The sequence below is a fragment of the Phaseolus vulgaris genome, chromosome 8 (assembly GCF_051622355.1).
Source record: "Phaseolus vulgaris cultivar YP4 chromosome 8, ASM5162235v1, whole genome shotgun sequence".
Lineage (NCBI taxonomy): Eukaryota > Viridiplantae > Streptophyta > Magnoliopsida > Fabales > Fabaceae > Phaseolus > Phaseolus vulgaris.
In genome coordinates, this window is record NC_143505.1 from 62,215,358 (window position 1) to 62,236,850 (window position 21,493).

The 21,493-nt window shown below is 29.7% G+C and overlaps 4 protein-coding genes across 7 annotated transcripts; all 4 read right to left on the minus strand.

Moving 5' to 3' along the window:
- Positions 1-496: 496 nt before the first annotated feature.
- LOC137826451 (NAD(P)H-dependent 6'-deoxychalcone synthase) lies at positions 497-2,385 on the minus strand. Its single transcript, XM_068632419.1, has 3 exons — positions 1,873-2,385; positions 1,136-1,379; positions 497-1,035 (listed from the first exon to the last, which is right to left on the minus strand). Exons 1-3 carry the CDS (start codon positions 2,190-2,192, stop codon positions 655-657), a joined length of 945 nt encoding a protein of 314 aa, XP_068488520.1. The 5' UTR covers positions 2,193-2,385; the 3' UTR covers positions 497-654.
- A 4,289-nt stretch (positions 2,386-6,674) lies between these two features.
- LOC137826452 (NAD(P)H-dependent 6'-deoxychalcone synthase) lies at positions 6,675-8,259 on the minus strand. Its single transcript, XM_068632420.1, has 3 exons — positions 7,839-8,259; positions 7,291-7,534; positions 6,675-7,190 (listed from the first exon to the last, which is right to left on the minus strand). Exons 1-3 carry the CDS (start codon positions 8,156-8,158, stop codon positions 6,810-6,812), a joined length of 945 nt encoding a protein of 314 aa, XP_068488521.1. The 5' UTR covers positions 8,159-8,259; the 3' UTR covers positions 6,675-6,809.
- Positions 8,260-14,405: 6,146 nt separating this feature from the next.
- LOC137826525 (PTB domain engulfment adapter) lies at positions 14,406-17,574 on the minus strand. 4 transcript variants are annotated; one of them, XM_068632515.2, is made up of 4 exons: positions 17,266-17,574; positions 16,404-16,485; positions 15,172-15,330; positions 14,406-14,805 (listed from the first exon to the last, which is right to left on the minus strand). In XM_068632515.2, exons 1-4 carry the CDS (start codon positions 17,443-17,445, stop codon positions 14,741-14,743), a joined length of 486 nt encoding a protein of 161 aa, XP_068488616.2. In that variant the 5' UTR covers positions 17,446-17,574; the 3' UTR covers positions 14,406-14,740. The 4 variants fall into 4 exon arrangements, 3 of the variants coding, with proteins under 3 accessions (XP_068488616.2, XP_090150746.1, XP_090150747.1); XR_016515221.1 differs by lacking the exon at positions 14,406-14,805 and adding an exon at positions 15,504-15,623 and having other exon boundaries at positions 15,200-15,330; positions 17,266-17,573; XM_090294620.1 differs by lacking the exon at positions 14,406-14,805 and having other exon boundaries at positions 14,862-15,330; positions 17,266-17,573.
- Positions 17,575-18,340: 766 nt separating this feature from the next.
- LOC137826453 (uncharacterized) lies at positions 18,341-20,063 on the minus strand. The gene is made up of 2 exons (XM_068632421.2): positions 19,861-20,063; positions 18,341-19,259 (listed from the first exon to the last, which is right to left on the minus strand). Exons 1-2 carry the CDS (start codon positions 20,059-20,061, stop codon positions 18,699-18,701), a joined length of 762 nt encoding a protein of 253 aa, XP_068488522.1. The 5' UTR covers positions 20,062-20,063; the 3' UTR covers positions 18,341-18,698.
- Positions 20,064-21,493: the final 1,430 nt, after the last annotated feature.

Sequence of the window (21,493 nt, forward strand, 5' to 3'; positions counted from 1 at the left end):
TAATTAAAAATATATGATTTTTGGATTTTGGTCATCTTTTCAAAACAATTTGATTTGATTTTAAACACCTCCACTTACCAGTGTTGACGAGGAAGATGGATCGAGAAAATTTAGGAGGAAGTTGATCCATATTTTCCATTTCGATGATTAATTCTGCATAGAACATTGATTTTTTTGGAACAAACAAATCTAACGGTTACTATTTCCTCTTCAATGGTGGGAGACACGTGGGTGATGTCCCACCTTGGACGCGTGTCAAAGGATAGATCAATCATAATCTCGTACTCCAATAATTTAATAAATTTAAAAAACCATTTGATGTGTATTATTTTTGCTATCTTCTTTTTTTATTTATTTGTTTTTCTAAATAATATATTTAATTAATACATTTTAGCTTGATAAGAAATTAAATGAATAAGAGAGAATTTTTTTTATCAACAACAAAAATAAATACATTAAATGAGGAGACAGTAGGGAATAAATAGGAGAGAATAAATTATGCAACATAAAATAAGAAGTATAATCAATTATTTTAACCTCAAAACACAAGTACATTGAGATTGTTGGAAAGTTCTTCATTTTAGGTCCCACAGACATGGATTACAAAGTGCAAATTATTACATATTTCAAACAACAAGAACAATAATATGTAGTTTATATTTCATCATCCCAGAGATCATTGAGTTGTGGTTTGGTAGGTCCATTTATTAAACGATTCTGATTGATTTGACTTATTTTGTTATGATCTTCCTCTGTCAATGTCCAGTTAAATATCTGCAGATTTTGATTCATCCTTCCCTTATCATAGCTCTTAGGCACGAAAGTCACTCCTTCTTCATACAACCATCTCAGACAAATTTGAGCTATGGACTTTCCATGAGCATCTGCAATCTCTTTCAGAACATCATTCTCCATCACTTCATTTGGACCCTTGCTTGCACCTTTCCTCAGAGGAGAGAATGCAGTTATCACTATCCCATTTGCATTGCAGAACTCTCTCAGCTTCTTCTGTTGCCATGCAAGATTCATCTCCACCTGAAATAGTTGTTGAATTACAAATAAATATTAATTCATCTTATCAGGAACAATTCACATAAACAAATGAAAACTAAAACAACACAAACAAGATTATTACTTGATTCACCACAGGAAGGATGGTAGCAACAGACAACAAATTCTCAAGTTTCTTCACAGAAAAGTTGCTAACACCAATAGCTCGTGTAAGGCCAAGTTTTTGGCACTCTTCCATGGCTTCCCACACACCCTTCACATCAAAAGGCAAGAGATCTTCAACCTCAATTGGAAATGAGAATTTCCCAGGCTGAGAACTGATGGGCCAGTGAATGAGATAGAGATCAAGATACTCTAGTTGAAGAGTTCTGCACACCAAAAAGTTAGTGTTGGTCAAATTGTCTATGGTATTTGAAAAGCATGTTAATCTGAAGCAAAACAAGTTACTAGTTAAATTATCTACATAAACTTTTGTTATAGTTTAGGGTTTAGGATATAAACTTTTGTTATAGTTTAGGGTTTAGGATTTAATTCATTTTATCAGTATATTTTTTTATATTTTCATAATTTATACCCACTTGCTGCTTATTATTATTAAGTATTAAAAAGTGAATTTTAAGTCTAATTCAATTTCATAACTTGATAAGTCTAACAAATTATCATTAAGATAAATTCAAAATGGTTCTGCTACCGTATTACGGAACAATCTTTAAGCTTAACTCAATATCATAAAACTGGTTTATAAAGTAAAGTTTGCATTTATATAATACAAAAAAATTTATATAATACGAAATGTTCAAATCTTTACTCGATATCAAACATGCAGTTTTTTAAAAATGGACATAAATTGAGTTGAATGACCTGAGTGATTTGCGCAAGGCTGAAACAACAAGATGAGGATGATTGTCAGTGACCCAAAGTTTGGAAGTGACAAAGAGATCTTGACGAGAGACAAGGCCAAGGTCTACTGCTTCTTTGAGAGCTTCTCCAAGAGCTTGCTCAGAGCCATAAGCAGCAGCAGTGTCAAAGTGTCTGTAACCCTGCTTTATGGCCTCAATGATTGCCTCTTTTGTGTCTTTCTTACAAGTGAAATCTGGTGCAGACCCCATTCCAACCACTGGCACCCTCTGCTGGGAAGAGGAATTTGGCAGCACCACTGTGGGGATTTCAACAGCAACCATTGTAGCAAGTGCTAATTTACTAGTATAGTTTTTTGTAGTTTTAGTGTAATGTAACACTACTTGTTGCAGTTGATGGAACTACTGGGGTGGTGGTCTCCCTTTTATACAACAAAATTGGTGTCTTCATCTGCTTCTATTGTCTTTGAATTCCACCTTTGAAATGTCTGCAATTTGAGGTTAGGTGAGTTAAGGTGAGATCTACCTCCATTCATTTCATTCTTATTTTATTCAACAGTAGTTGACTTGTGTTCTATACCATTTTGGATCAATGTCTGTCTATTGTCATCATCAATTTGAATATGATGAAATAATAATATTCAATTGCATTAAAACAAAAGTTATCTTCAACTACACAATAATTTTCCATGGTATCTTAATCATGAACCCTTTTAATTATAAATAACTGCAGAGGGTCCTGTTATTGTGTATTTTTTTCATCTTTTGCATGAAACTGATCAATGATTGAGAACTTGTCTAAAAAAATTGGAGGAAATCTTGTATCCACGATCTTGGTGGTTGAAACTCCACCTAAAACATAATTTATAAACTTCAATATGCCATTATGTGTATAGTGATCTGTAACATTCATTTGTTATTTTATCTAATGTAAGAGACCGACAAAGATATACACCACAAACATGTTACTGATGAATATGTTGAGTAATTGAAAGATGGTGAAAATATTGTTTAGATATTTAAAATGTCTATATACTAATATACTTCTCGATTAATTACGGATCATGATGCCCAACTAAAATCCGATTCATTATAGTAAAGATTTATAGTCTAACACTATAAATAAATCTTATAAAAAAAGTAAAGTACGTTTTAATCAATTATCAATATTTATTCTTTACCTAAGATATTTATTTGATTGTCGGATACTTATTTGATTTTCGAAGTATTTTTTTCATATGCACTTTGATTGAATATCGATAAAAAAAACTTAAAAAGGAAGAAAAAAAAATCACCGACATGTTAACAATAAGGTGAGTTTGAGTCTCAGGTACTATTTTAGGTACAATTTTACATTTGCTTGTTTTGGAAAAAGTATTGTGAATGCAGAAAAGTAAGCTTTTACATGATTCTTTGAATCTGTCTCAGCAAGTTCAGTTCATGATTCATCTTTTTTTATGAGTTCATTACGTGTTATCAAAGCATGATGAATCATACAACATTACAACTTTGGTGGCACTCATGTGTTAAATGCGTAAAAGATCAAATATAGGATCAAATGAATATTACATCACACACTAAAAAAAAATCATTAAGTAAAAATTAATATTAAAAAAAAATATTTTAATTTTTAAATTAATTTCTATTATTATTAAATAGTTTCTAAATTGGTATCTAATTAGCTACCAAAAATTTTGCTACCAGATTTAGAATCTAAAGTAATTGGTAGTTAAAACTTTAGTAACTAATTAACAATTTAGAAACTATCTAACTCAGAAATTAATTTAGAAACTAAAAAAGAAAATCTCAATCTCTACTAATTATTTTTTTTCTCTAAAATTTGTTTCTATTTCATAATTTTCTGGTACTACATCTCTAATTATTATTTTTTAATATTTATATATTTAAACAGTAAAATATAAATATTATGTCATTTTAAAGAATTTACTCTCTCTAACAATGACACGTGCATTTTAAACAGTAATTGCTGAAATTTCCACACATTTATAGAGCAGATGGAAAAAATTGGATTGTAGCATTTATTCAAATACATTTTTGATTTAGTGAGTGAACCTGTTGAAGAAGAAATTTGGAGTCAACATTTGCCAGTCAAAGTGATGCACATGCTTTAGAATTTCTTTTACCACTTATGACAACGATTTTTGGAACTATTTCTTATATATTTTTATTTTCTTTTGTTTTAAAAAAAATTATCACCTTTAAATACGAAGATGGTTATTGAACTTGCATTTAATTTAATATAGCAATAATTTTCATCGTATGTGTATTTTTTTTAATTCTTGTTCTGTTTCGTTAATATCTTCAACATATTTAATTTAATATCATAGACTACGAGACTTAGACACTTCTTTTAAATGACGTATCCATGTCAGACACATGTATCGGTGTCGACACTCGTACTCATAGGATACTCATCAGTGAAGTGTTCAATTCAAAAAATATTTGTTGAATTTTTGAAAATTCTAGCACGGTTCTAACACAATTTTAAAATGCATAAATACAATAATTTTCTAAAAACTCAAATTTATTTTATAAATTTTTATTATGATTATAAAAATAAGAAACAAATTCTTTTGAACCAGTCATGAAAAATATCTTCCTACTGTTGTCAAAAGAATCTAAAACATACTTTTGCACATAAATATTTATTTTGAATTTATATAATTCAAAATTATATGATATATAGATTTGTATCCCTATATCCTTCATTTTAGATATTATATGTATCTCTGTGTCGTATCGTATCAGTATCTGTGCTAAACAGATGAGAGATATAATTATTTACAAATTATCATATTTCAGATCACATTAAAAGTATAAAAGAATTCTGAATATGTATAAATTATTAAAAGTATAAATAAAGTGTTAAAGCAAAACACTGTAAAAGTTATATCACATCTATAAAAGCTAAAGCATTGGTGTATTAATATATTATATTATATTAGTTTATCACAACTTTTATCAGATTAAACTCAAGTAATAGCAGTTATTTATTATATTTTATAATAGTCACACGTTTGTTTTATTTTTTATTGTTATTTATAATTATAATTTTTATTAATTATTATAATTAATTAATAATTATATTTTTTAACATAAATTTATTTAACGTTTAGTTTTATTTATTAAATATTATTTTTTCATATTATTTTATATTTAATTATGTAAATTTATTTTAAATAATAATAATTTGAGTTTAAAATATAAATTATGAGTAATTAATTATATAAATTATAGATATTTTTTATTTTTCATATTTTATTGTCTTGATTTTCGTGTTTTTTTTTAGGAGTTTCTTTTTCCTATAGCTATTCAAGATTTTTGTTAAGAATTCAATGTTCATGGGGCCTCAAAAGTTGACTAAGTTCTTGAAAATTGTTCGGTCATATGATAAGGTTGATAATGTTCATATTCATCATTATTATTAATCATTTTAGATTAATAAAAAATAATTTTTTATTAGTTTTTAACTTATTTAGTTCTCTTTTTTTAAAAGTAATTGAATATTGATTAATTTTATGTAATTATACCACTAATTTCTATTCTTTTTGTCTAACAAAAACATATTAATTCTTCATTTGGTAAATTCAAAGAAAAAAAAAATTGTTATCAAACACAAGTTATTATTAGTCAAATGTTAATAACTCTTTCTGCTGGTCAAGCTTTACTCTGTTATGTCTCGATAAGTTTTAAAAGTTTTTGCATCATTAAATAAAATATTATAATAACAACTCCATCACATAGAATAAATTCATTTTATTTTTAATATATTCGAAGATAAGAATTCGAGTTTATTATTTTATTATATATTTATGATAAAAAATTCAATAATAATAAAAAGATCTCAATCAAAGTATTATAATGTCATCACTCATAGTAACTCTATATATTTTTTATATAATCTCTAACTTTAGCATAAAAAAAATATTTTGTAGATGAACTTTCGGTTCGATATTTAAATAAATTCAAAGTTAATCTTCTCTGAGCACACAGCTCCATACAAAAATTTCAGCTTTTCAATAGTTTTTTCAAAAACACGTTGTTTTATGACAAAGACATATAAAGGTTATTATAAAATGATTTTTAAATTTATATTTAAATTAATTATTTAAGTTTTAGTGATTAATATTTTAAATTTTAAATTAATTTTTAAAAAATTAATAAGAACTAATTTAAAATATAAAATATTAAGTAGTTAAAACTTTAGTAGATAATAATTAAATATTAATATAAAAATTATTTTATAAAATATTTTTATTAATAGTAAAAAGTACTTTAAATATCAATAATTTTTTAATTTATAAAATATTTTTAATTTAATCAAATGATACTTAATTATTTTAATATTTAAAATTAATTTTTATTTAATAATTTTCTTGTAATATACCTACTATCTATTTATTTATTTATTATTTACTTTCCTAAACCAATGAAACAATTACTTATGAGTCAACCATTATTTTACTCGTCACTGTTTACAAGGTGATATTTGTAGGGACGTGAATGGTTGAAAAGTAATAATATAATATTAATTTAGTAATAATTTATTTATAATAGGCTTTACCACTTACCCATATATTGTATTTTACTCTCATAAACCTATTAACCTTCAAAACTTAATTTTTTATACTATAAATCTCAATATTATTATTTTAATTCTTTTATATTATTTAATTCTAAATTTATTTTTTATTATTTATTTATTTTTAAATCCATCACAACATTTTTTTCAAATGTATAATTGTATTTTAGTAGAATGAGAATACATTTGAGAAAAAGAAAAACATATTATGTAGAAATGAGTCCATATATAGTTTCATTTCTTCAGAAAACAAAATGACAAAAGTTCATTCAAAGTTCAAAAGCAACATGAAGTTTAAATTCCAATCGAAGACAAATTCAACGTCTGAGAGTTGTAGTTTATATTTCATCATCCCAAAGATCATTGAGTTGGGGTTTTGTGGGTCCATTGATCAAACGATTCTGATATATTTCACTTATTTTCTCATGATCTTTCTCTGTCAATGTCCAGTTAAATATCTGCAGATTTTGATTCATCCTTCCCTTATCGTAGCTCTTAGGCACGAAAGTCACTCCTTCTTCATACAACCATCTCAGACAAATTTGAGCTATGGACTTTCCATGAGCATCTGCAATCTCTTTCAGAACATCATTCTCCATCACTTCATTTGGACCCTTGCTTGCACCTTTCCTCAGAGGAGAGAATGCAGTTATCACTATCCCATTTGCACTGCAGAACTCTCTCAGCTTCTTCTGTTGCCATGCAAGATTCATCTCCACCTGAAATAGTTGTTGAATTACAAATAAATATTAATTCATCTTATCAGGAACAATTCACATAAACAAATGAAAACTAAAACAACACAAACAAGATTATTACTTGATTCACCACAGGACGGATGGTAGCAACAGACAACAATTTCTCAAGTTTCTTCACAGAAAAGTTGCTCACACCAATGGCTCGTGTGAGACCAAGTTTTTGGCACTCTTCCATGGCTTCCCACACACCCTTCACATCAAAAGGCAAGAGATCTTCAACCTCAATTGGAAATGAGAATTTCCCCGGCTGAGAACTGATGGGCCAGTGAATGAGATAGAGATCAAGATACTCTAGTTGAAGAGTTCTGCAAACCAAAAAGTTAGTGTTGGTAAAGTTATCCATGGTATTTGAAAAGCATGTTAATCTGAAGCAAAACAAGTTACTAGTTGAATTATGTATATAAACTTTTGTTATAATTACATAAGAGCTTTTATATAATGTTTGTTATAAAATATTAAGAAATAAACTTTAAGTATAACTTAATAACCTGATAAACCTAATAAATTATTATTAAAATAGATTTGAAATGATTCTGATAACCTATTAAAAAATGTATTTAAGTCTAATTCAACTTTATAAAACCGGTTTATAAGATGAGGTTCGCATACCTAAGTGATTTGCACAAGGCTGAAACAACAAGATGAGGGTGATTATCAGTGACCCAAAGTTTGGAAGTGACAAAGAGATCTTGACGAGAGACAAGACCAAGTTGAACTGCTTCTTTGAGGGCTTCTCCAAGAGCTTGCTCAGAGCCATAAGCAGCAGCAGTGTCAAAGTGTCTGTAGCCCTGCTTTATGGCCTCAATGATGGCATCTTTTGTGTCTTTCTTACAAGTGAAATCTGGTGCAGACCCCATTCCAACCACAGGCACCCTCTGCTGGGAAGAGGAATTTGGCAGCACCAGTGTTGGGATTTCAATAGCAACCATTGTAGCAAGTGCTAGTTTACTAATACAGTACTGTAGTGTAATCAAGAATCACCACTACTACACTGCACTAGTTGGTGGAAGGTGATGATCTTAACTATAAGGTGGTACCTTTTTATACTGCAAAAAGTGTTACATGTATTCCAACTTTTTGGGCAGATTAGCTTGGAATATTGAAGTTGGTGTTAGGTGGGTGAAGCTTGGCTCTGCCAACTTCCATTATATTCTTATTTTAATGAAAAACCAACGAATTTGTCAGTTAAATTGGGATGAAAAGTTTCCTTTTTCAAATTTATAAGTATTTGTGGTAGGGAACATCAATTTCACTCCAAGTTCCTCTAGTTATTAAACATAGTCTTTCTCAGACACACTTCATTGAAATTTGTTCTCTGACAGTAACATCCAATACATGTCTAAAATAATCTCGATGGTTGTTGGGTTGGGATGGTGAGTTAAAGAAGCTTTTGTTGTTTTGTTTTTCCTACACCATTCTCTGAGTTATTCTCTTTCCGCTTTTGTTTTCTTATGATTTTCTTTGGCGGCTTGGAAGTTTTTTAATTCCTGTGTTTGTTGTGACCAGTTTTGGTCGTAGGTAATCTTCGAAATTCAGAAAAATATCTTTCAGACCTAATGTTATTTGCTTTTACTTTCAATAAAATATCGTGATTTTTATTTTTAGTAACAGGATAAGATGATCGCGTCAGAAATATTCGATCGAGTGTCTACAAATTTTAGAATAATTGATGAGAGAAAAATATTGCACATCTATCTATACAATTTTACAATACGATACTGACACGAACCAAACACAAACATAAAGATATATGTATATTTATATATACAAATATGTTTAAGATGTGTCTCATCTTAAACTAACTGATTTATTCCTTATTTTTTAGTTTTTTTTATGAGAAAGATGTGTCTCATCTTATTCAAACTGATTTATTTCTTATTTTTATAATTATAATAAAAATTTATACAATAAATTTAAATTTTTAAAAAATTAATATATTTTTCCTTTTTAGAATTGTGTTAGAATCGTATTGTCAAAAATCTAACAAATATTTTTTAAATTTGACACTTCACTAATATATCTTCTACGAGTGTCATTATCAGATATGTGTGTTTAACACGGACATATCATTTAAGAGACGTATTCCACTCTCACTCATAATTAGAGAGTTACAAAAAAAGGAGAAAAAAAATGGAGAAACTGATAAGACAGTGGAATAAAACTATCTAAATTCTCCTACTACCACTTGATTTTTTTAGTGGGATATGAAGTATATTAAAAGTAAGCTTAATATTTTTTTACAGGTTAAAACACATTGGTGTTTTTCAATGTTTTTTATTGTTTGTCATGTTAATATACATAAAAAAAAGGCAAACCTGCCCCATTTATTTTTTAACATGGTTAATTTCAAAGGAAATTTGAATTTGAAAAATAAAGAGAATTATAAATATCGTCAAGGATATTTTAGAAATATTACACGTGTTTAAATTTTTTATATAATTTAATCTTTTAGTGAAGTGAAAATTACTCATTAACTAGATTAAGGTGTAATCCAAATATTAATAGATGACTGAAAATGAGAAAATAATACTAGAATTAGATTACATATTTTTTTATATAGTAGTGATTATTGTAGCTGCTTAACAATTAAGGGCTGTCAAGAAAAAAGTAGATTTGTTGCATGTATAACACACGAAAATATATATAATTTATTGATGGTTAATGAGTATATTAATGAAATATTTTTTAAAATATAAGAAAAAAATGAAATTAGTGTGAAATTAAAAGGTTTTATAGATGCATTTTATTGAATGTTTAACGAAATTAAATTACACGTATGATAATATGAGGAAGAAAAATGGTGTAAATTGACAGTTACCTACTTAACCTTTATAAACGTCACCTATTATAGTGTTGAAATAGTGGGTAGCTAGGTTGCATGATTCTGGCACCAAAACAATATTTTAAGATAAGGGCTAATATTTTTTGTTGAATCAGTCAATCTTTATGCTTTTCTATTCAACCAACCCTTTCTATAAAATTCACAATGGTCTTGTTTAATTTTCCAACTTATACATATATGTAAGATCATTTTTTCATTTTCATTAATATCTTCAAACTATATATATATATATATGAGAAGTATATATATATATATATATATATGTATATTTTTTTTTACATTATTATTGAGATACAAATTTACATATGAGATTAATTTATTGGTTTGTTTTAAAATTGTAATTTTTCTCAAACGGGTTGGAGTCAAGAGAATGATTGTTTTTCCTTCTCGGTCGGTCTACTCTTTCTTTCCTCTTCTCGAAGCGACATTCGTGCTCTCCTTTAGTTACTATATTCCTCGTCTTCGTGAACTCCACACTCTGGATGATACCTACAAAAGGCACTCCAACACTCAAGTGGGATTTCGATGTTCGATACTGGATGGTGACGTATCTGATTCTTGAAATTTGTGCCTATTTATATTATTATCATTGGATCGGATTAGGGATTTAGATCATGATTAGAAGTGTATTACCTAATGATTGACCACTGATTAATCTTGTTAATCCTCTGTTTGAATGTAATAATTTTTTTTCATTATTTATTGCTGATAAAAAAAAATATTAGTACAATAACGATAATGAATATAATTTTAATGTGGTAATGTAACTTAATAAATACACCAATAATATAAAACATTAAAATCAATTTTCGTAGATAATAATGGAAATCAAGGATTGTTCTTATTAGGTGATAAATAATGACTTTGGTTAAACTTTATGGATATTTCTCATTGACTAATATACTTTATTGGATTATCTTTGAATTGTTGCGCTTATAATATATTTTTATATTTAAAAAATATCTACTTCATTAGCTACCAAATTACAATTAAGACTTTTTAAATATTAAATATTAAATATATACAACACCAACGTGCTTCTTCTTCACAGCAACGTCATAATATTGTGTTATAATCCATACCAACTCTGATTTTAATTTTTAGATGTGTGGCCCCTCACTGGGGTGTATTTAGAAAAATTATTGATTTTTAAAACATTGGTAAGCTTAAATGTAAGCCAAATTCTTCCTCAACCTCCATATATTTGTCTTGCACCTTCATATTAATAGTAAAAAAGTTATTTTAATCATTTTAAAAAATTTAAATGAGTCATAAACTTACATTTTTAAATAACATCAGTAGTTGCTGCATCCACTTATTTATCTTCAGTGGTATATTTTTGTTTTTTCAGTTATAACATTTTCATTCTTCTTCATCCACATGTGTGAAAGTTGACAAAAAAAATCGTTATATTTAACGTTTACGAAAACATATTTTTTTTTAGCTTTAAATTCCATTTTTTCACCTTTTAAGTTATTTTTTTAGGTTTGTAACTATAAGCTTTATCCCAACTATCAATGTTCATCACCAACCACCACAAACAATCACCATAAACAATCATCACCACTTAAAAATGAAAAAAACAAAACACTCTTCATCATACTCAATAAAACAAAACTTTTTGTGTACATATTACATGCACACAACAAAATATTAACACCTAAAAATAAGTTTAAAAAAAAAAATTCAAATAAGATATATTTACTTACTTATCCTTTAAAAAAAGTGGAAATAAAATTTCTAAAAACAAAATGTAAACACACAGCACAAAAGAAATATAAAACGAGATATAAAATTTCAATAAAGAGATTACATTAACACCAACAAATTAAACTAAAAATTCTAAGACAACATGATTTTAGAAAGAAAGTAATGAATAATGATTAAATTTTTATTTAAAAAAATTATTAATATATTTTTTTTCAAAATAATTAAGGTGATTGGTATGGTTTAGCACAAGTCTGACTAAAAAATTGATAAAAGAGGAAAAGGTTGTCCTTTATACGACTTACAGCCTGTGAATTGCATTTAAAACACACAAAAAACATTATGAACACTGTTTAAAGAAGTGTCGGTCACCTTTAATTTAAGAACACTCATTGGAATTTTTTATTGATTTTGATACAACTTATGAAGTTCTTTGTTTAATTGGTTAAGATTAGGATGTATTTTAATTAATTACATGTATTAATTTATCAACATAGATTATCATAACTTAACTTCACCCTACTATTTGCTATATAAAGTTCATTTGGACTTTAATTTAAAACTAAATCTGATTTTTTTTAATTATGCTTAGAATAGTTCCAATCCGACTTTATATTAATGTTTTTTAAATTTTGTTTACTTGTTTTAAATTTTGATAGGATTGAATTCAAATTTGAATTAAATGATAAGATATGATTATCATTTTGAACCTAATTAAAACAATTACCATCATCCTAATTTATCATGTTCTTATAAGGTTGAGTTCCTTCTATAGTGATTTTTTTTTTCCTCGTCTTCATGGTCTTCAAGTGCGATGGTCTTCAATCGATTCTTCCTTTCACAGAGATGAGTGGAGGAATCTGCAAAGGCACTCTGACGATCAAGTTAGTCTGAGTACAATGTGCAGGTGAGTCGAGATAGAAAAATTACTTTTGACGCTGAGTCTCCTATGATATTTATACATTTTGGATGGATCTCAGTTTTCATGGACTTGCTCGTGGATCCAAAAGAGTGGTCAATCATACCTTAATCACGACTTATCACTAAACTGACTTAATGACGGTTAATTGTGAATTTACAAATTGTGTTTATATTAAAAGAGTCATTAAGTCTTCTCAATCATTCGAACATTTTAACCTTTTTTACTATATATTAGTACATGTCTCACTTTATCATTGATTCTCAATCATTCGAACATTTTAACCTTTTTTACTATATATTAGTACATGTCTCACTTTATCATTGATGGACATAAAAATCAAAACAGAATAAAACTCAGCATAAAAATAAAGAAAAACATACCATTTAAAGATTGAAAGTGACAAGAAGAAATATCATGGAAGTTGGACAAACTTGAATCCAAAATTCAGTTTTCATCCATAATTTTGATTTTCTTTGTAAGTTGTGTAATAGTTTTTTGTTCGATCTGGAGATTGATTGTTTTATATGGAATTTAAATATTAAAAAAAGTATATGTTAAGATATAATTAACCACTTTATTAATCCTGAATATTTTTCTGTAATAATAATATAAAGATTAATAAAGTTATAAGAATGTGTAGGAAATATAATATATTGAAGTAAAAGCACGAGATGTTGACTAAATAGTATAGTACCCGTGGCTTGACTATTAAACTGAGTTTAAGTAAGCATTAGTAAGTCTATTCTCTATCAAACACCAAGTCGAAAAGTTAATGCTATGACTTTCTTACTTTTCAAAAAACAACTACTGTGGAAAATCTTTGCAGGAAAACTATTGGATCATGTTCTAAAAACATATTTATTCTTGAGTTATATATTATACTTTTATCACACAACTTTAGATAATAAGAGATTTTTAATATACTCATGTCAGAAACAAAGTCACGTTACGAACATGAATAAAAAAAATTTATGTAAAATAAAAATAAAGAGATGAAGTCGTTACTATAGTTTATTGTAAAAAATTATGAAAAAATTAAGAAGATGATAAGCAAATTAGATTTGAGGTTCAGAAGTCGATTATATGTAGACAAAGTATTAACAACTCTACAACTATATGAAGACATTATGTTTAATTAAATATGTAAAATAAGTGTGATTTATTAAAATATTATTTTTTTTTACAAATATAAACAAAATGCATGAAGAGAATTTTTTGAATTTTTATGTACATATTTTCATAAATCAGGTTTACACAATTCTAAGATTAAACTATTTGAGTAGGTGTTAGTGTGAGATGGACTTTTTCTATATTTATATTCTTTTGGATTTTATGTTTTTATAAAGAAGGAATATTGAGTAAAGTAACCCTAAACCCTAAACATACAATTATTCCAAATTTTAAAAATATTTAGGTAAGAGGTGGTGTGGATATTAATTTGACTATGGCGAATAGGAAAACTACTGGACCAGCAGAACAGACTCAGGTTTATTTGGTAAAAGTGGTGTATATATTGAAAGTGTGGTGCAAATAGTGAAGCGCGGGGGTGGGGATTTTAAATGAAAAGAAGGGGTATCAAACAGCAAAACTGCCACGCCAGCAAGATCGGCCACGGTTTCTCTAATTTAATTATTTTTACCGAGTGGTGCATGTGTGAAACAGGGGTGCTTAAAGTAAAAGAAACCCAATAATCAAAATGGCCCACATTTGTGGTTAATTGATTGCAACTTGATTAAGTCATCGTATTATTTTAACATTGAAGTGTAGATTTCATTCATTTTACAAAATGAAGTTCAAGATAAATATTGTCATTCTCTGGTATAGTATATTTAACTATAATACAACAACCACAACGTGATAGTTCTCATAATCTATCACCACTCTAAGTTATCTACAAATGAATAGGTATCATTTCTTTAGAACTCAAATAATGTTTAGGGTTTAAGGTTTAGTGTTTAATCATTCCAAGTGAAGCAATGAAGGTGATAAGAAAAAGTTGAAAGCATAGCTTTGATCATCTAGCAAGACAATGAATTCCCTCTAACCACCAATGTTTCTCAGACGTTCCAGCACATCTTTTTCGCCAGTGAGTTGCTTAACCAAACCTTTGAATTCACCACAAAAATTCAATACCTCATGCTAAAATTAAACAAAACCAATATAGTAAACAGTACTGCATGATAGAATTTGTAAATCGATCATATAAGTTTAACACAATTTCATGGTGAAACTGACTAGCGTCGAAATATCTTTGCAAATACCTGAGTCTAACAGACGAATAGCAGCAGAAGATTATCAGATACTCGCTATGAGATATTCGGTCTAGTCCATAGTAAGAACAAATATAATTCATGATTTCCAAGATAGATAGAGTACTAAAGTAGTAATTATGCAAACATGCAGGGCAGCTAAAAGTTCTTTCCACAAAAGGGCATATACAACATAAGGTCCATCACTGAATAAATTCTTACTGTTGGTATAATCGCGACAATCGTGCAGGCCAATTCTCAAATCAGTTTCCCATTTTTTGTTGAATTCTCTTGCTATTTCCACTGCATCCTCAGTTGAATATCCAACAAGCCAGCATTTGTTTTTTGGCAACTTTTGTAACTTCCTCGCCAGAACAACACCTAGGAATAGAACAGAGTTCATGATTTTATTAAGGTAATATAACAACATTTATGGAGATAAAATCCAATCAGAAAGTTCAAAAAGCTGTCACAAATAAATCGGTCCAAAATGGTCAAGTTTGCTATGACAAAAGGTTGGCATCATAATGTCATCTTAGAAGAACTAAATGCACCAGGAATCAAATTCTTGATGCTGAAGCTCCCACAATAGCAACAGCACATTGAAAATTTTCCTCTGAAATGCTATGACAGCAGATTTCATCATATGCTTTCACTGATGATGATAACAGAGCCTACAAGGAAACTATATAAATAACATAAAAGTTCATATAATGAAGCAAAGTATTTGCAACATGCACAGACAACAACATCTTTCATCATCGTTAAGACATTCAGATTGTGATTTTTTTTATATGATTGCCCAACTGCAATCACAGTCTAGAATAGCAGCAATAACACAAAAGGGCCTAATTGAGAGTTCCATATGGTATGCAAACTTTTAAATCCAATATACTTTACTTCATCGTAAAAATAGAAGACATGCATCTAAACTTCTTCAGAAGTACTTATAGAAGAAAAAACATCTTATTAAACTAAAATCAGTGTAAGTATAAATTAAAAATCAATTTCTGGATACACTATAGGAGATAATTTCTGCAAATTGGTCTATATACAAGCTAGTTTTAATTCATGAAAAAGTTTTCTTCTCTTACACATCAGATGTATGAAGAGTAACATGCAATAAAAGCATAAATGACTCGTGTATGTTAAGAGTATAAGACTGTATGCATTTGTGGCAAGTGAAAGAGGTGAGTAGCATTATTATACAGCCTGTGGTATATATTTCTTCAAGCATCATTATTTCAAGATTTTTGTGTATTGTTTTTTATCAACAAGAAAAAATGAATAAATATGAATCACTTCATGGTGACAATCCTTATACAGAACAATACACAACAGACTCAACCTTTCCCCTTTGCAATGCCTAGGATCAAACGTGTAAACAACACCATTGAGAAGAAGTCAACTTTCTGAATACGTGAGAGACTAGTAATCTATGTAACTAATCTCACCTGGCACTGCTCTACCACACATAGCAGCTAAAGCCACAAATAAATCTTCGGGATCTTTGGGCTGAAAATCAAAAACCAGAACCTGAAAAGGCATTATCAATGTGACTAGCTTAGAACTCAAGCTTGAACAAAATGGCAGTCATTGGTGATATTAAATTACTGAAACAAAAAGAAGCCAACGTTTCTATTCCCAATAAGCAGTAAATCAAATTACAGAAACTACAAAAGACTGGTTTTTTACCGGTTGGGTTCGTACGACTGAGTGAAAGTCCAATACTTTGACCGAAACCATCACATCCAAAAAAGATTAACGAAACTAATAATGATGAAGCACTAGATAATACATTCTTAACCACGATCCATATCTTTAATCCGACCCAATAACAAAGCACTCATGATATCATGTAAATAAACACAAATTCTAAAAATCAGGTACATCATCATTCAGTACTAATAGAATCGAGTGTCGAACACTGAAGTAATGTCGGAGCATCTTTTGCAGTTACTATCCGAATCCGGATATCACGAAGACAAGTAGCAGAGGAGCGAGAAGAGTACGAAGAAGAGATCATTTGAATTGAAGTGAAGAAAGGTAAACCGACCAACCTCGGAGATATTGTTCTCTTGGTTACAACCCATTTGATAACAGATAACAGGTTCAATTTTATTTTGAAAAAAGTGAGACTTTGCAATGTTCAAAGTTTGAAATATACTATCAGATGAAAACCCATTTGAATAATAATAATAATATATCAATCAGCAAGGAAATTATTAAATATGAACATCATTCATCTCATGAATTGAAGGGTAATTACTGAGTACTAGGAAGGAAATGAAAATATGAAGAAGAAAGGAAATTGACCTGAGAAGGTGAAGATGGTTTGATGATGACCATGAAATGCTGCAAATCCCAGAAATTGAGGGAGTAAGCAGCAGACAGAAGCAACTGGGGTGGTCCCTTTGTAGCCCTTAGAGGCATTGCAGCTACATACACTTCATCTCTGCCTCTCACCATTGCTGAGTTCCAAAACAACGATACCATTTTTTCCCCACAATAACTACCAAAGCCAAACTCTTACATAGATTATAGACACATCCCACATCGCTAAACTCAACTCCTCAATTCAACTCTATCCGTTGCAGCTTTTACTGCCTCAAATTGCATGTCCAAATATCACTTTAATTTATTCTTTTTCTAAAAATAAATAACTTCTACTTTTTGTTTATTTAAATTAGTTATATGCAAATATTTTAGAATTTTGGTTTTACACTTTCTTTAAAATTAAAAAAAAAAATACTTCAATGATAAGAATATTTGTCATTTTATTATTTTTTTAACGCTAAAATTCGTATAAAGGTGTATAGATTTCGTTTATATTGTTATTTTATAAATTAATTTCTTCGCTTTCACCCATTTTAATCTATTTTTCTTGTGCTGTCCCTTATAAATAAAAACTAATAAATTAAAAAATATGCAAATGAAAAAGAGTTGCACATATCTAACCTTTAAGAAAGGTGTTAATTAATGTGAATCATCATATGATTAATGTCATTATTCATAGAGATCTCCCTTTAATCTTGTGTGTAGTTATTGTTCTGTCATCAGTATACATCATTTTTGTTATAACACATAGTATGATCTATACACCACATTTGTGCATTACAAGAGAAAAATGCAGATGTACAGTTGATAAGTTTAGTTTCTCCAAATGTTACAATCTCAACTCCGACTGATAGGATCTGAGGTATTAATCAGATATCGGTATTTTATCACGATTTTGTTTTTAAAAAGTGTTTTCTATATTGTCTTTGATCTTTAACTCCTGAATTATGTGAGACTATATTGGTGTTACTGAAGCGAAAACATCCCACAATCACAACTTTGGTTGATTAAGGAGAATGGAAAAGAAACACTGAATTGGCAACACAATGTAATATAAGATACTAATAATGTACGTATTTATTTGATCAAACAAAGTTATCCTGCTGCATGCAGAATGACACAAGGACCATAACAGACTTCATTCATTCGTACTTGTACTACCTTGAATGGAGAGCCACACACTAATTCCCGCATAGAGTACATAAACAGATCCAAAGAGTACAACTGATGCACATGTCATGTGGTTTGAGTACGAAGTTGTTGGCATTTCTGAACTCAAGTACCTCCTCTCACATCCCTCCATTCTTCCTATTTAGCTACACATTTTTATTATACCACTAAGCAAACAAAACAAACACATGCAACAACCAACGACACATAATGCAATCACTCTCATAAACTGCACATTTTCTTTACTCAGTCTTCTCAGTTGGACCCTCCTCGCTCTTCTCATCACCTTCTGCGATCACTTCCTCCTCTTTCTTTTCATCTGACCCTTCTGTCTCAACCTTCTCCACCTCACTTTTCTCTTCTGGGGTTTCTGTGTTTACCTCTTCCTTAGCTATTTCTTTCTCTTCTTTAACAGCATCTTCTTTCTGGGTCTCTGCCACAGCTTCTTCTGCTGCTTCTGCTGTTTTCACCTCAACAGGATCAGCATTTTCTTTTGCTTCCTCAGCAGCTTCTGTCTCGGAAATTTCCTCTTCTGTCTTCTCAACTGTTGGCTCTTCCGTGGCAGTCTCAGACACAACCTCTTCTGCCACTTCTTTAGTCTCAACTTCAACCGAGGGCTTGTCTTCTGAAGCTGCAGCTTCTGGGGCCTCTGTAGTTTCCTCGTTGGTTTGCTCAGTGACAGACTCTGGTTCTGGTGCTGGTGTTGGTGTTGGAGTCGCAGCAATTTCTTCTTTCTTTTCCTCCTCCCCCTTCAACGATGCCTCTATCTTGTCCTCAGGGAGGGCAACCTTTGCTGATACAACCTAAAAATTCCAATTTAAAGAAATATTCAGATGAAAATTCATATTTTGTTCATTAGAATCCTAACTTCAACTTTGTTGCTGAGAAAAGAAAAACATAATAAGGTGGTGGAAGTGGAGTTTCAACACTTCTTGCTCTTTTTTTCTTAGTAACCATTGGTTAATGTACCCTTCTCATAATTCTTGCAAAATACACTACATGGATGGAGTAACAAAGCTGCTAGATTAATATAGATTCATCTTTCTCTTCATATTAATACTCTAACAAATATGATTCATATGACTGATAGCAGAGGCTTCTTTGTCTGTAATGACAAACAAATTGTAATTTGCATTTAAACTACTTCATACTTTTCTGTATAATTTTCTCATACTTCAATCTCTTTTGACAGAGTTATTTATACATTGATAAGATCCCAAGTGGCTGCTATCAGAAAAAAAAATGATCATTGGAATAATGAAAGCTAAAGAAGTGAATAATAGTTTCCTGCTTAAGATAACATAGAAGTAAGAACAGAAGGAGTATAAATATATGATGATGAAACTGAAAACAAATGAAGTAATGCCAAAAGAAGATAAGCAAGGAAGTATTTAGTAGAGTTACCTCAACAGTGGCCATTGGAATAGGAGAGAATGTGGAAGTGATTGAGAAGGAGGAAAGTTGAGAGTGGTATAGAAGAAGGGTAAGGTTTTGATGAAAAGAAATGAGCATTAAGAGTGGCTTATATAGACATAAAGGGGTGTAGTAGATGGAAGAAAGGGAGAGGTGGGGACAGTTGAAGAATCTTGGGATTTGACCCTCCATCACTCAATGTTACTAAGCATGTTTGGCAATAATGGTGACAAAGGCTTAGAGATGAGGTTATATTATTATTTTATAATGCTTCTTTCGGATCTCTCAACTGAGAAGCTGAATAATGGAGAACGATTTTCATTGAGATCATCATTCTTTTCTTTCTAAGTTTCTGTGCTTTGTGCAGTCGGATTTACAGGGTGAACTATCAAATTCATACACACTGATTTAGTGGTAAAATAATAATAGTAATAAAAACTTAACATATGCTTCTTTTAACTAATTTATCAGTAAATTACATTTTTTTTTAGTGTAGAGTCTTGGGTCGAGTCCGAAAGAGGGTTATGTGGTCGTTTGGAGATTAACAAGTAATCAGCTTTTTAGTCTCATTAGCTTATGCATGAGGTTACGGGACGTAGAATTTTGGATCGAGTCCAAGGTAGCATGTAAAAGGAATAATCAGCTTTTTAGTCTCATTTGCTTATGTATGAGATTACGAGATTCTAGAATTTTGGATCGAGTCCAAGGTAGCGTGTAGAAGGATGTAGATCTTGGTATTAAAGGGTTTTTATTCCATTACACTAAATCAAGAAAATCCCTAATAATTAGCGATAACAATATATATATATATATATAAAAGAAGACAAAGGAAGAAGACGGATCACACACTAATTAAAAGGACATTTATTATTGGTTATACTGAATGTTTTAGGTCTAAGATTGAATGTTTTAGGTCTAAGATCGTCACGACTATTGTCTAAAAACACTTATTTTTATATTTTTTTTTTTCAGCAGTTCGTTTTCTTAGAAAATTTTCATGACATGGTATATCAGTACACTACTTGGATTGATTCTTACAATTATTAGTTTGAAGATAGATTATTTAAATAAAAGGATTCAATTAAACTCTTACCCCATGTGTGATTTTCATCTCTTTATTCTATAATGCAAAAAAATTGCTGTCATAACTTTTCAATTCATCACCATAAACACTTTATTGAATCAAAAAGATAGATTACAGAAAAAAATGGTTAGAATTCTGTGATTTTGGATGCAGTGAAATGAAATGTTCCATTGATGGATCCCAAACAAACAAATAAAATAAATAAATGGAGAATGGCTCCAGATCAGACCCTGACGCAGGTAAAGCAACAAACCGTCGTTCACCTAAACAATGTGGGCCTTGGTCGGCTGGTGGGCCTTGGGCCCATGTTAGTGGGCCCTGCCAGGAGATTCACATCTGGTACCGTACTTATACCCAATCGCTGCGTGCCACGTGGAAATCACGCACCGACCATTGTTTCTCCTTTTGATTTTGATGTGATGAGATGAGACTACAATTGTAAAATCAAAGTCTATGAATCATGCCACCATTGACATGTTCTGTTGTGTTTCATATTGCACTGTTGGGCTATGGGTAAAAAAATGTGTGTTAATTTTGTAT

Bases quoted from the DNA above. Each gene is read 5' to 3' on its own strand.
- LOC137826525 (XM_090294620.1), bottom strand. From the start codon at position 17,445: ATGGTATCGTTGTTTTGGAACTCAGCAATGGTGAGAGGCAGAGATGAA. The intron at 16,486-17,265 runs GTCAATTTCCTT...ATGCCTTTTCAG, and splicing joins AACCATCTTCACCTTCTCAG to GTTCTGGTTTTTGATTTTCA. The intron at 15,331-16,403 runs GTGAGATTAGTT...TTCTATTCCTAG, and splicing joins GTGTGGTAGAGCAGTGCCAG to GTGTTGTTCTGGCGAGGAAG.
- LOC137826453 (XM_068632421.2), bottom strand. From the start codon at position 20,061: ATGGAGGGTCAAATCCCAAGATTCTTCAACTGTCCCCACCTCTCCCTT. The intron at 19,260-19,860 runs GTAACTCTACTA...TGGAATTTTTAG, and splicing joins TTCCAATGGCCACTGTTGAG to GTTGTATCAGCAAAGGTTGC.
- LOC137826451 (XM_068632419.1), bottom strand. From the start codon at position 2,192: ATGGTTGCTGTTGAAATCCCCACAGTGGTGCTGCCAAATTCCTCTTCC. The intron at 1,380-1,872 runs GTCATTCAACTC...TTTGGTGTGCAG, and splicing joins GCCTTGCGCAAATCACTCAG to AACTCTTCAACTAGAGTATC. The intron at 1,036-1,135 runs GTAATAATCTTG...CAACTATTTCAG, and splicing joins TCCTTCCTGTGGTGAATCAA to GTGGAGATGAATCTTGCATG.
- LOC137826452 (XM_068632420.1), bottom strand. From the start codon at position 8,158: ATGGTTGCTATTGAAATCCCAACACTGGTGCTGCCAAATTCCTCTTCC. The intron at 7,535-7,838 runs GTATGCGAACCT...TTTGGTTTGCAG, and splicing joins GCCTTGTGCAAATCACTTAG to AACTCTTCAACTAGAGTATC. The intron at 7,191-7,290 runs GTAATAATCTTG...CAACTATTTCAG, and splicing joins TCCGTCCTGTGGTGAATCAA to GTGGAGATGAATCTTGCATG.